The 12,197-nt window shown below is 45.3% G+C and overlaps 1 protein-coding gene across 3 annotated transcripts in view; it reads left to right on the top strand.

Moving 5' to 3' along the window:
* SPDEF (SAM pointed domain containing ETS transcription factor) overlaps nucleotides 1–12,197 on the top strand; it is a 131,396-nt gene that overhangs the window by 107,452 nt on the left and 11,747 nt on the right. For all 3 annotated transcript variants that reach the window (XR_015296001.1, XM_086923207.1, XM_086923206.1), the window contains exons 2-3: nucleotides 915–1,391; nucleotides 9,557–9,754. Coding sequence is in view for 2 of the 3 variants with exons in the window: in XM_086923206.1 (XP_086779332.1) it covers nucleotides 915–1,391; nucleotides 9,557–9,754 (675 nt within the window). In the remaining variant the exon portion in view is untranslated. The remainder of the gene's footprint in view (nucleotides 1–914; nucleotides 1,392–9,556; nucleotides 9,755–12,197) is intronic.

Below are 12,197 nucleotides of genomic sequence, written 5' to 3'. Positions count from 1 at the left end.
GCAAGGATGCCCTTGGTCTCAAATGCAAGAGGAAAATGAGCCCCCAGCCCCTCACAGCATGATTACAGGAAACTGATGTGGGATGGGTCCTGCCACCATGGGGGCCTGATGCCGCTACTGTATTCTGTACTGATAGAGTATTACACCTTAGACAACAATACAAAGATGAAAAATCAGATACGAGCACACTCAGCTTTGCCTGGGTAGCAGACATGTTTCGGTGTAACTGATCTTTGTCAGGGTCCTGCACCTGGATACACTCACGCCTACTAGGACTCATCAGTGAACAACAGGTGCTATGGGACGCTTGAGCCGAGGCTTCTCAGCTCGGTGGGTTGTGTTCACCCTCTTAGAGGTAGGGAGGGGCACAGGTAGGAGGGACACATGCTGGATGCTTTAGAGCAGTGTGTGCCTGGCCCCTCCAGGTGGGCACCAGGGGGCTGATGACAGCAAGGCACTTTAATCTTGCCCATGGCGCAGTTGAGCCAATAAAGTGGCGGAATGCAGTTCCTTGGGCATTAAGATTGTAACCCCAGGAGTTAGGAAGCACGCGCTCAAGCGTTCCCACCCCACATTATGTTTTCCGTGGAGTCACTGCCCCCCTCCACATATTTGATTAAGAGATCAGGCCCGGCCTCCCTGAAACCACTGACCCAAAAGCAAGCGAGGTGGCCACGGGCCGGGGCTGGCTACTTAGCGGCCTTTTCTTAGGCCGGGCCCCTGGCTGTGAAGCGTCTTGGGCAACGTCTGCGCCTTTTACCTTCTAAAAGGCTTATGCATTCGCCCTCTTTGTGTTGTGTCTTTCCTTCTAAAAGGCTTATGCATTCGCCCTCTTTGTGTTGTGTCAGTCAGCAGAAGAGCACGTTTGAGCACTTATTAAAGTTTTCTGCCTGTTGTTTTCCGTCTCTCTGCAGACTTGGAGACGGCCGCCTTCTTCCGAGGCATGGGCAGCGCGGGGCCGGGGCTGAGCGCGCTCCCGCACGGCCGCATCGCCCTCCCGGAGACGCTGCTCTCCAGCCTGGAGAAGCCCTTCAAGGAGCCCGAGTGCCGCAGCTGGGGCGCCCACGACAGCCCCAGCCCGCCCGCCACGCCCGAGCAGCCCCTGCCCGCCTTCTACCTCTCGTACTTTGACATGCTGTACCCGGGCGAGGAGCCGGGGTGGGCGCCCAAGGGCCCCCCGGACGGCCTGCACGCCCACGGCGGCAGGGGCGAGGGCCCGAAGGAGCCCGAACAGTGCCCGGTGATCGACAGCCAGGGCCTGAGCCAGGACCTGGACTACCACGCCACCCTGCACCTGGAGGAGCACTCCCTGGAGCAGATGCAGACCATGGTGGTGGGGGAGGTGCTGAAGGACATCGAGACGGCCTGCAAGCTGCTGAACATCGGCGCAGGTAGGTGGCGCTGCGCTGCCCCGCCCCGGGCTCACCTGTGGCTGGGGCCTGCTATTCAGAACCAACTTGCAGCTAGTGCTGAGCTGTCGATCAGGGACATCTTGAGGAGGTTGGGGGCCCCGGGCCCAACGTATTTTTGGGGCCCCCCTGTCCAGAACAGCTTTGATTTTGTGATCCAATTTCAGCTTTTTAACACCCTCTTTGACCAGATGCCCTATACTGCATAGGCACACTGGTCCAAATTCTATGTGTTTCTATCTATTAGGCAGGGATTGTGACGTGTGTTTTCAATATTGTAATACAGCAGCAGCTCACTAATATTACTGCAAATCATTTCTGTGACCTTTCTAATATGAAAGGTTCTGTTTTGACCTAAAACGATCTTTTTTATGGGGGTTGCATGGTGCCGAAAAACAGACCACATTTCTCAGAAACATGTGTGCAATAGACTCCCACACATCACTCATATTAGAAATAAATCAAAGGCAAACATTATTTAAAACAATCTATGTTTAAAAATCATTCAAGGTCATCAGGGCAGGACTGTGTGGGGAACAGAGCTGTATCTATTGGGCCCCCTGAAAGGCTGGGGCCCTGAGTCAGAACACACTTTGCCCATGCCTTAAAACGTCTTTGCTGTCGACGTGCGCTTGGAAAGGTTAGATGCAGGCCTCCCTACATCCCAGCATGGGGCGCTTCACGCGCTGACACCAGCCTGTGTGCCACCCGGCACTTCTGGGAGTGGCCTATGCGCGCGCCATCGGAGCGCACAAGAGTCCTACGGGTGTTTATGGTGGCCTGCAAAGTTCAGGAGCATTGAGGCAGTGATACTAATGGAACTGATTGTGCGCTATGAAATACCGATAACATGGCATAACAGAACATAACAGTGTTGAATACTACAGCATAAAATAGCCTAGCATACCCCGGGACAACAGAGTTATGGAGATAAATACAACAAGTACTGGGCACATGTTTGGAGATAAACAGTATTGATACAGCGAGATTACATTAAAACAAGTCGACACCGGCAGTATAATAAACAGGTTGTTTATGTAGATGGTATTCTTCAGAACAAACAACGCCAGCCGACACATGTTTCGTCAACAGGGGAATACCTGTGACTCTTCAGGGCTGAAATGGCGTGATGAGCGGATCTAATTGCCGGTGATTATTCCGACCCGGTCAACGGGTTTGAGGAAAGCCGTGGGTAGGACAGAAATGGATGAGGGATTGTATACAGGCAAGTAAGTCTGTGTTAAGCCAAGACCTTGCAGTTCCGGGTCTGGGTAGTGCTCGTCTTGTCTGTGAGAGTGGGAGTTATGGAGGGCCAAATTATGTGGCAGGGTTCACTATATAATGCACCAAGACGTGGCAAAATATGTTTCATAATCTAGCAAATCCTGTGATAAAATTATGCCGCACGAAAAGACAATTTATGTAGCACAATAGACCACATTCTGTGGCATTATTACTTTGCTGTTTTATCATTTGGACACACATTGATGTTGTCTGGGCCAAGCTTTGCCTCAATAGTATCAGTTTAAAACCCCGAATATAGCAATCATCAACAGAAAGAGGACAACTTAAACTTTTCAAGAATATGCCCTTGCACATGACCACGTGCGGCTATTTTCTTTTAGTAACTTTTGATCCATTTGAGCTAGAAATATTTGTTGTTGTTGAGATCTCTGAATTATGCAGCACGTGTGTCACAGCCGTAGTTTCATAACTGCAGTGGCCTCGAGCATACCACAGTATGGAATAGTATGACACAACATTAATTCTGATTGGACGCCCAGTTCAGCAGGGGTCTGAGGATTAGCCCATGTGTAGGGAAGTGAGGAGGGGCCGAGGGGGTGGATTGAGGTGCAGAAGACTCAGGGATGCTGGCAGTGGCAGCTAACTATACTCCTGTACACACAGCGAGTGCGTCAGTTTTAAAAAAAGATGACAATGTTTGACTTTCAGAATATTATAATTTGTGCGCAAATATTTACTGCTCTCACCACACCATCTCCCCAAGCAAGCTGAGTGCAGGCGGGCTCGCACCTGCGAGAAACAGCCACCCCTTCGCTCAGAGTGAGGAGGAGCGCAGGGGAGGAGGGGAGGATGAAGTGCAGAGAGACACGAGAGGTGTGATGAAGGGCGTCACTAAGGGCTTTGCGCATGCTTGGAAGGGAATTGCGGCCTAGTAGCAGATACACGCCAGGGTAGGGTAGATAATATGGGCGGGTCAATTTATCTGAGAGTGGCAGTAGCTGTCACAAGAAAGGGTCAAGATGGCGATTAGGACCTGGAAGTGAGAAGTCTACACAAGCATTTGCCATGCAATCAGTCTTGCCTTTGGAACCTTATATGTATTTAGCTATGCAGCACATTAGCTTGGGTGATGAAACATCTACTGTTCTTTACCATAGAGGGAAAGTATGCACCAAACTGCGTGGCTTTCCAGTATGGGAAAACATGGAGAGAAATATTTCCTTTCAGCGGGAACTGGTATAGTCCAAAGCACTGTTTTAAATATAAAATCAGGGCCTTCAATGGTCATATCACTGAAAATACAAGATTTGAAAAAAATATTATCTACTGGTGCACGTGGAAAACAATTTCTATGGACTGGAATCTAGAGAATGCTAAATTGATTCTGGTATTTTACTGACCTCTGCTGGTCGTTTTCTATCAAAAAAGGTAAATAGAGTCAGTTGCCAGAAACATAAAAAAGAGAAAGCCTCTCAGCAGAAAGCAATTATGGTATTTTACTGACCTCTGCTGGTCGTTTTGTATCAAGACAGTTAAATAGAGGCAGTTAAAAAAGTCCCTAAGAGGAAGCAGACAAGTCCTAGGGCTGATCTCCAGAGCCCACAAAGTACATATACATATAAGTATATAATAAGTATATACTAAAGTATATACAGGAGGTCTTGAATGCTCAACCTGAAAATGGGAACTCACCAAACATGAGCAGGAGGTTCATGAGTTAAATTATAAAGGTTTCACGGTTAAGAAAGTTGTACAATCCTTTACTGACGGTAGAGTATGCTAGACAAATGCTTCTGATAACACAATTTTACATCTAACCTGTGTGTAAGGAAAGGGGATGATATAGTGACATGATGTGTCTGTGTCTCCAGGCGTTTAGTGGCATGTTGTAGAAGGTTGAATGTGTCGCTGTAAGAATGTGATGATGTAGGGAATGGTGCTGTATGTGCACCGGGCCAAGGCTGGAAGTTAAATACCGTTGGAGGAAGGATGAACCCCTAAGAGGTCTATCAGACTTTGGATGTAGCCTGAGGGCCTTGCACGTTTATAAAGAATTTGCCTCCTACCTGAGTGGCTCCAGACAAAAGTAGTCATATAGATAGATTTTAGTAAAACAGAAATGCACAGGCGCTATTGTCACCTGTGTAAAATCTAGACAGATAGACAGAAAGACAGATAGCTAGATAGATAGATAGATAGATAGATAGATAGATAGATAGATAGATAGATAGATAGATAGATAGATAGACAGATAAATAGATTAAAAACTATTTGTAGTATGCAGGAAGATGCTCAGAGTGCACTATGTTATTTATTATCATGGTTGAGTGTGGAAAGGGAACATGGTTCGAACATGATTCGTGATCCACAAAGCCTTGTGTGTGCCACCATGAACTAGTCCTCAGAGTATGCATTCTATCATCTAATCGGACCCTATGGATGCCAAGGATTGTGGAGCTTATATGCACATATATCTTGTGCTGTAATTGTATTTATATAGTGCTTATTACTCCTGTTAAGACAACAAAACGCTTTACGGCAGGTAGCCTGCTATTCCGTAACCGAAAGTTAGTGGTTAGTCTATTGGCTATTGGTTGTTAGTTATTGTGTTTTGTTGGCTGTTAGAGTAGACTTATGCTCTTAGGAAACTGTGAGAAGCATTTCCTCCAGTTTCTCGCAGTAGATTAAGTTAGTTGGTGTTAAGTGTGATTGTTAGTAAGAATTCATGGAAGTGGAAAATGGGATGAGCGGATGGGCTCGAGAAAGTTGGATAATGATAGACAGCAGGAGAGGGCGAATGGATGGAGAGTTTGTGATTTGAGTTGAGCGATGAGTCAAACTGGGAAGTGTAGATAGGCTAGAAAAGGTGAGATACTGTTAGACTGCAAGGGGTGGTTACCCAGAAGGTGAGTTTGTGATAGGTGAGGAGAGGTACAGCTAGGTTCTTGAAATATAGTAGAGAGTAAGGCAGGCATGCATGCAGCAGAGTGACATTGAGACACGCAGTGGATGGACTGTAGGAAGAAGATCATTCAATACAAAAGAAGAGAGAATAACCACTAGCTATAAAAACCAAGGTTGGTTTTTGTGCCGGATTTTCGGAGTATGGTAGGAGTAGGGGTTTGAGATAGGATGCTATAAAGAGTAGGAAGAAAGGCTGAGGGTTGTTACCTATGGGTAGGTCATATATGTTTGCTTCTGTTTTTTGTCTTTTGGCTTCTAATGGTGTTGGCACTGTACTTTTTTGGTCACATTGCTATTGACGATTATTTGATTATTTAGATTCATATCTCTGTGTACTTGGCTTATTTAATATTATGAGGTACAGCGGTATGTGGTATGTCCGATTAGCTATTCTTTTACAATTTGCCTGGTAGGATTTGGCCACGTATGGGATTTGTATTGAATTATTCTCTCATTAATTAGCTTGAGATGGACGCACAGGTTGCATGAATCTACAGGGATGAGGTACTCCCTCAATTAGTAAGGGTTGTTTGTCAAGGTCTTTTGATGATTTGGTTCCTACTTCATCTTAGAGGGTCTGTGAGGGGTATCTGACTGCAGGCTCAGGGGTTAGAGATTGAGACCATGTAGATTTTCTATCAGACTACGTTGGGAATAACCACGTTTTAACCTTTATTCTCAGCCTTAAATCGTTATAAGTGGCTTTGATCTTTGCATGTAGGGAGATTCTTATTTTTGCAGCTTGAATGGAGACGGTGGAACCTCCAGTGGTTTTCTTCCTGTAAGCAGAAATTACAAAGCGTGAGGCCAGCCTGGAGCGTAAGCTTCCTGATTAGGAGTATTTGGTGATTTTTGCTGTAATGAATGTTGGAGACTTTGCCATTTATTGCCCATTGTGTGGTGATTATTAGCTTGAAATAGGATCTTCTTGCAGTTGGGAATCAATGTACAACCATTAGGACTGGGGAGATGCAGTTTCATATATTTACATTAAGAGGTAGTCTTGCTAGTGAATTTTGGATTCTTTGTAGTCTGGTGATAGTAGATAGCAGGATGCTGTGGTACTGACTGTATAGCCAAGCTTGTAGAGGGCAAGTGATGCTGTTGCTAATACAGGTTGAGAATCTCCGAAACGAGGAACTATGCCTTAGTAGTTGATTGAAGAGGCTTGTCTACTTGAGTATTCATGTAAAGTGTAGAGTCAAAGAAGATTTAGAAGATTTTTTACTTTTGCTATTTTCAGTGGCTGTCCCAGTTCGTATGGCCAGAAAATAGAGGATTATAACGTTTCTGTTCACAGCAGGGCAGTATTTCAGTTTTTGAAGCATCTAGCTTTAGGCGATTCCACATCATCCAGTGATCTACGGCTATGGGGCAGCAGTTGAGGTTTGATATTCCTATACCCTTAGGGTTCTGCAGTTTGAGAATTATCTGTGTGTCAACTGCATAGTGGTAACAGATGAGTTTGGAACTGTTGCTAAGTTTTAGTGTCGGTTTATATAGATGTTAAAAAGTAGATGTGAAAATGTATGTCCTTGTGGGACTCCTGTTTTTATGCTGAAAGTATTTGATGAAAAAGGTGTGTATAAGCGAGGGGGACGTGTTGCTTTGGTAGAATGAAACCCAGCTGAAAGTTATGCAATCTACTACTACTTGTTTCAGTCTAAGAAGTAATGTATCCTGGTTTACTCTGCCAAAGGTGGTTGAAATGTCTAGAAGTAGTAAAGCAGCGACACAATTTTTGTTGACTGTGTTATTTAGGTTATCCAAAATTCGCATTAGTGCTGATTCTGTCCCTCTTCCTGGCCGGAATCCTATTGGCTAGTCTGAGATTTGCTGGTTTTCTAGTATGAATCCTGAGATCTAGTGAAAGGTGGCTGTCTCCATCAGTTTGATGAGGAAAAGTGTGTTGGAGACTGGTCTATAGCTGCTGGGATTTCGAGGGTCCAATATATTCTTCTTAAGTAGTGAGCGTATGTATGCCTTCTTCAATATTTCCTGTGTTTAAGCACCTATTGAAAATATTTCTATCTGTAATGCATGCAGAAATCAATCGGAGGAGCTTTTTCGAAATTTGTGGGGGCCTGGGGTGTGATGGTCAGCCAGCTGGGCTGCTAGCTTTCAGGAAGTTTTCACATTTTAAGTTGTAATTTCTTGGAAGGATGATATAGATGGCGATTGTTTATCTGGTGTTATTGTTTCTAGTTGAATAAAAGGGAAGCAGCTGTTTCTCTTGATTGGTAGATAAAAATACACTGTCTGCTTTGTTTATGGAATGTGTCAATAGTTTACTGCAGAAGTATTGTGATGAGGTGAATATATACGAATATCATCCCAGTGAAAGTACATGTGCAATACACGTAGGAAGAAATACAGGGCCACTAGTATATTTCTGTCCAATAATATGTTTTCTTGGGCAGATTAATTTTCACTGACACAACATAAATACAGATCCCATACTCTGAGATTCTAGCCCTCTGCACATAGTTAACCCCAGGTGCTCTTGTTATATTCATATGCATAACTTATGCTCGTGAAAAAATAGCATGTCATAAATCACAGACGCAGATCAGCTGAGGGCCGTATGTTGACACTGTGGAGGGAAAGGAGGGGCAACTTAAGCCGCCCCAGGCTCAGCCGCTGGTGAGTCAAGGCCCCGCCCAAACTCGAGTGTTAATGACATTATTTATTGCACTGCTAGGGTTTAATACAGGGAGCAGGAATCTATCTGTGTGTTACACACTCTTTCTAAAACACAAGCGTGGCTTTGATAGCTACATTAGATGGCTTAATAGTATGTTCTGATACGAAATGACGAGCTGCATATTGTATTGGTGTGTTTAATACCTCAGTACAGATCCCACATTCACTACCATTAACTGCAACCAGAAGTTCGTTTTTATTAGGAGGAGGAGACCAAGAATTTAATGGGGTGATCATATAGTGTACGAAATAAAAATACCCCTTTCTTATGTACAGAACGGATTGCAAGTCATCTCAAAGTTCTGTGACCTTATAAATAAACTCAGCCTTTGGACTTGTCCCTCTCGAGTCTAATTCGTAAATGAATGAGTGCTGGTGCTCAAAGTTCTGCTCAGAAGCCCATGGCTGGTGCAATTAAATGCCACCCGGCCGATAACCTAGGCCGCACAGTCTTGGACCACCTCATGCCTCTTTCAACCTCCACCAGACTCTCCCTGCCCCTTTATCTCACTCTTCAGGTTCCTGCGTTCTCCCCTTATGACGGATTCCGCCTTTCTCCTCCTCCGTCTTTTGGCTTTGTGTATTTTGCCCTCTCTTGCTCTCAGTCTATTTCTGAAGCGGAAAGCAAAATGGTGGCCCCTAAAAGTGAGTGCTGGCTTCCCCCACTGGCAACCACCGGTTCAAATTAAGCCCTGTTCCTCTCTCTCTCTCTGGTTAGGGGGACCTTTAAAACTTGCCATATCATTATTACTTACTGTTGGGGATACCTTAACCCACTCATTGTTTTTTGCTTCACAGACAAGAGTGATTTCAAACCCTTTAATTTCTGTTTTATATCATAATTGTGATTTCTTTATGTTATCCACATGAAAAATATCATACATATAACATTATGATTGCAACTAATAGAATAAAAAAAACATTTATTTAAAACGGATAAATAGCATATAATAAATGTGAATGCTGCAGTATGCCACATTCTGGGTTCTGGTGACATTTGCAAACAACTCGGCCTTTAGCTTCTTGCTCTCCTGTTGCATCAGCATCATTTTAGGACACAAAGTGATGTGTCAGCTGTGCATCCTTTAGCTGTCCATGGCCTGGATGACAGAGAGCTGGGAGCGTGCACTGGGTGTAGTGAGAGAGTCTCCTGCCACAGGTGTCCTCTGGCTGCTCTTGTGCTGGTAGCAGGGCAGTGATGCTAACTCCACCCTCTCCCTAATCTCCCCTGACAGACCCCATGGAATGGACTGCAGGAAATGTCCAGAAGTGGATCCTGTGGACTGAGCACCAGTACCGGTTGCCCCAGATTGGAAAGTCCTTCCAGGAGCTGTCGGGGAAGGACTTGTGCGCCATGCCGGAGGAGGAGTTCCGGCAGCGCTCGCCGCTCTGCGGAGATGTCCTTTACGCCCACCTGGACATATGGAAGTCAGGTAAGGATCTGCGAACCCAGGAAAAACTCCTCTTTTATCTAGCGGCACATCTGTCCATCCATACTTCACCAAGGACCCATGTGGCCCACAGATGCTTTGGTATCAATGTATGTCACGTTCACATGTTGGTTGCTAACTTGTTATCCTGCTGCCTTTGAAACTAACGGTCTCTTAATCTTAACTATCTCCATAGCTTTATAGCGTTCTCTCTGTGTAGCCGTCTGTGTCTGTAGCCATTTGTCTTTTTAGCAACTCGACTGTGTAGCTCACAATCATTGTAGCTAGCTATGGAGAATTATCTAGCTTCCATGTAACCATATGTGTGTGTAGCTACACCTTTCTGCCCATCACCTTTATGTGGTGCCATGTGCCTGCCTAGTTAGGTCTGAAACTATCTGTTCATGGCCTTGTATATCTAGTTGTCTAGCTATCCATGTAACTCTTCAGATAGCTATCTGTCCAGGAGGCTGAACATGCATTCAAGTGTACATCTCACATGATCATCGCCTTCCTCTCCTTCTGACGTCTCTGCGTTGGTCCATTCATACTTGCCGCCCTTATGACTCCTGCCTGCATCTCTTTGTCCATCTATTTTCCACTGTACTTGTTATGTTGATTCTCAGATGAATCATTTTCCGACCATAGATGTCAAATGAGGTTATCTCTTCAGATCTGCGAGTGCACCTCTATGTTTCTCCATTTCTCTGTCCCATTCCTTCTCCGCTCCCTTTCATGCTCTTATTTTCACGATTTGTCTCCCGCTCTCCTTGTTTCACAGTTTGGACTGCCCCGTTCTGTGCTCTTCTCTGCCTCTCCTTCTGTCGCATTTGCCTCTTTAGTTAAATGCTCCCTTCTATTAATTCTCTTCACTTTCTTTTCTTAGTCTGCTTAGTCTCTGCTATTCTATATCATCTACACCATGTCTCCCCTCTTCCACTTTCAATTATTTATTTTCTCTTTCTACTTCCTCGGTTTCACAACACCTCCTCGTCTTTCTCTACCTAACAATCTGTCTCCCTCCATTTTGTTTCTCCCCTAAGTATTGATCTCTTGTGACTCCTGTTTCACACACATGCGTTCCCTGCCTCCTTCTGGCACTCACTCCTTTGCATCATGACTCATATTCTCTCACACATCTTTCTGTCTTTTTCATACCTTTCTGTCATCCCTGCCTTACGCGCTTTCTCCAACCTCTTTTTTCACCCCACCTCATTTCTCTGTATTGTTTACCTCTCTCGCTTACTGCCCGACTTCATACGTCTTCTAGTCCTATCTCTTTTCCCATACCACACATTTTCTCTTACTTTACCCTTTCTCTCTTTTTCCAAATTTGGCATAGTTCTCACTATCCTACCCCGTGCCTCTCACACTTTCTTCCTCGATGACGCTCATACGAGCAAAGGAACCTTGGTAAATTGTATTTGTGACACTGTTTGTGTGATGCGCGAATGAAATAAGACCTGCACTGCCCACTGCTATTTGCTGTTACCTATTGCAGGAGTAGCGCATGCTAAACGACTTTGGTTTAGGTAGTGCGTCTATTTTAGAAACACTGCGCCGATTGAATTTTAAAAATTAGCACTATGTAATTGATTGTTGTTTTGATTTTAATAAAACACTCTGACCTCTGTAACTTCTTGCTCCTGCAGCCCCGGTCCACCGCAAGCGCTAGGCTTGATTGAGTGGAGGGCGCAGGGAGGCACCTTCTGCCGGCTTCCCAGCCGAGGCAGGCACCCATTGGCCGAACGGGTAGAGGCGGAGCTGAGTAAGAGCCCGTCCTCTACTTAAACCTGATGCCACTTACGACACGCAGCGAGAACGCGCAGCGTCCGCGCCTAAGCCGCGCCGAAGACCCGCCAAAGAGCCGCCCGTCTGTGCCCGTCCGTGACAGTACGGGGCATGGGGCACAAATTCATGCTCTACCTATTCCGCACAATAAAGGTATGACTGCAGAACACCTTAAATCCTTACGCCCCAAACCCCACAAAGATTGCACTGTACTCCTGCCTACGCCTACCGGATGCCCCCCATGCGACAATTGCAAGTTCTCTCTCACCAATCTTCAGCCCTACCCTGACCTCAAACTCAGCAACCCTAAACGAAAACAATACGGGAATTCTGACAACCAAGAATTCTCTTTTTGCAGCGTTAACTGCAGATCTTTGCCACAGCATAAGTTGGATATTTTTAACTTTCTACTCGACCACAAACCCTGCGCCCTCTTTTTAACCGAAACTTGGCTGCACGAAAGCTCTGGCCCTGACATAGCAACGGCTCTTCCCTCCGATTATGCCATAGTCAGGAAAGACCGTGTTGGTCAAACTGGCGGAGGAATTGCTATCATTTTTAACAGAAAATTCACCTGCACCCTAGAACCCTCCCTTATCCCTGACTGTGAAGCTGCTTTCTTTAAACTGACCCTTAATCATAACTTCACAGCCTC

The sequence above is a fragment of the Lissotriton vulgaris genome, chromosome 5 (genome assembly GCF_964263255.1).
Source record: "Lissotriton vulgaris chromosome 5, aLisVul1.2, whole genome shotgun sequence".
Lineage (NCBI taxonomy): Eukaryota > Metazoa > Chordata > Amphibia > Caudata > Salamandridae > Lissotriton > Lissotriton vulgaris.
This window is presented reverse-complemented; position numbering and strand designations above follow the sequence as displayed.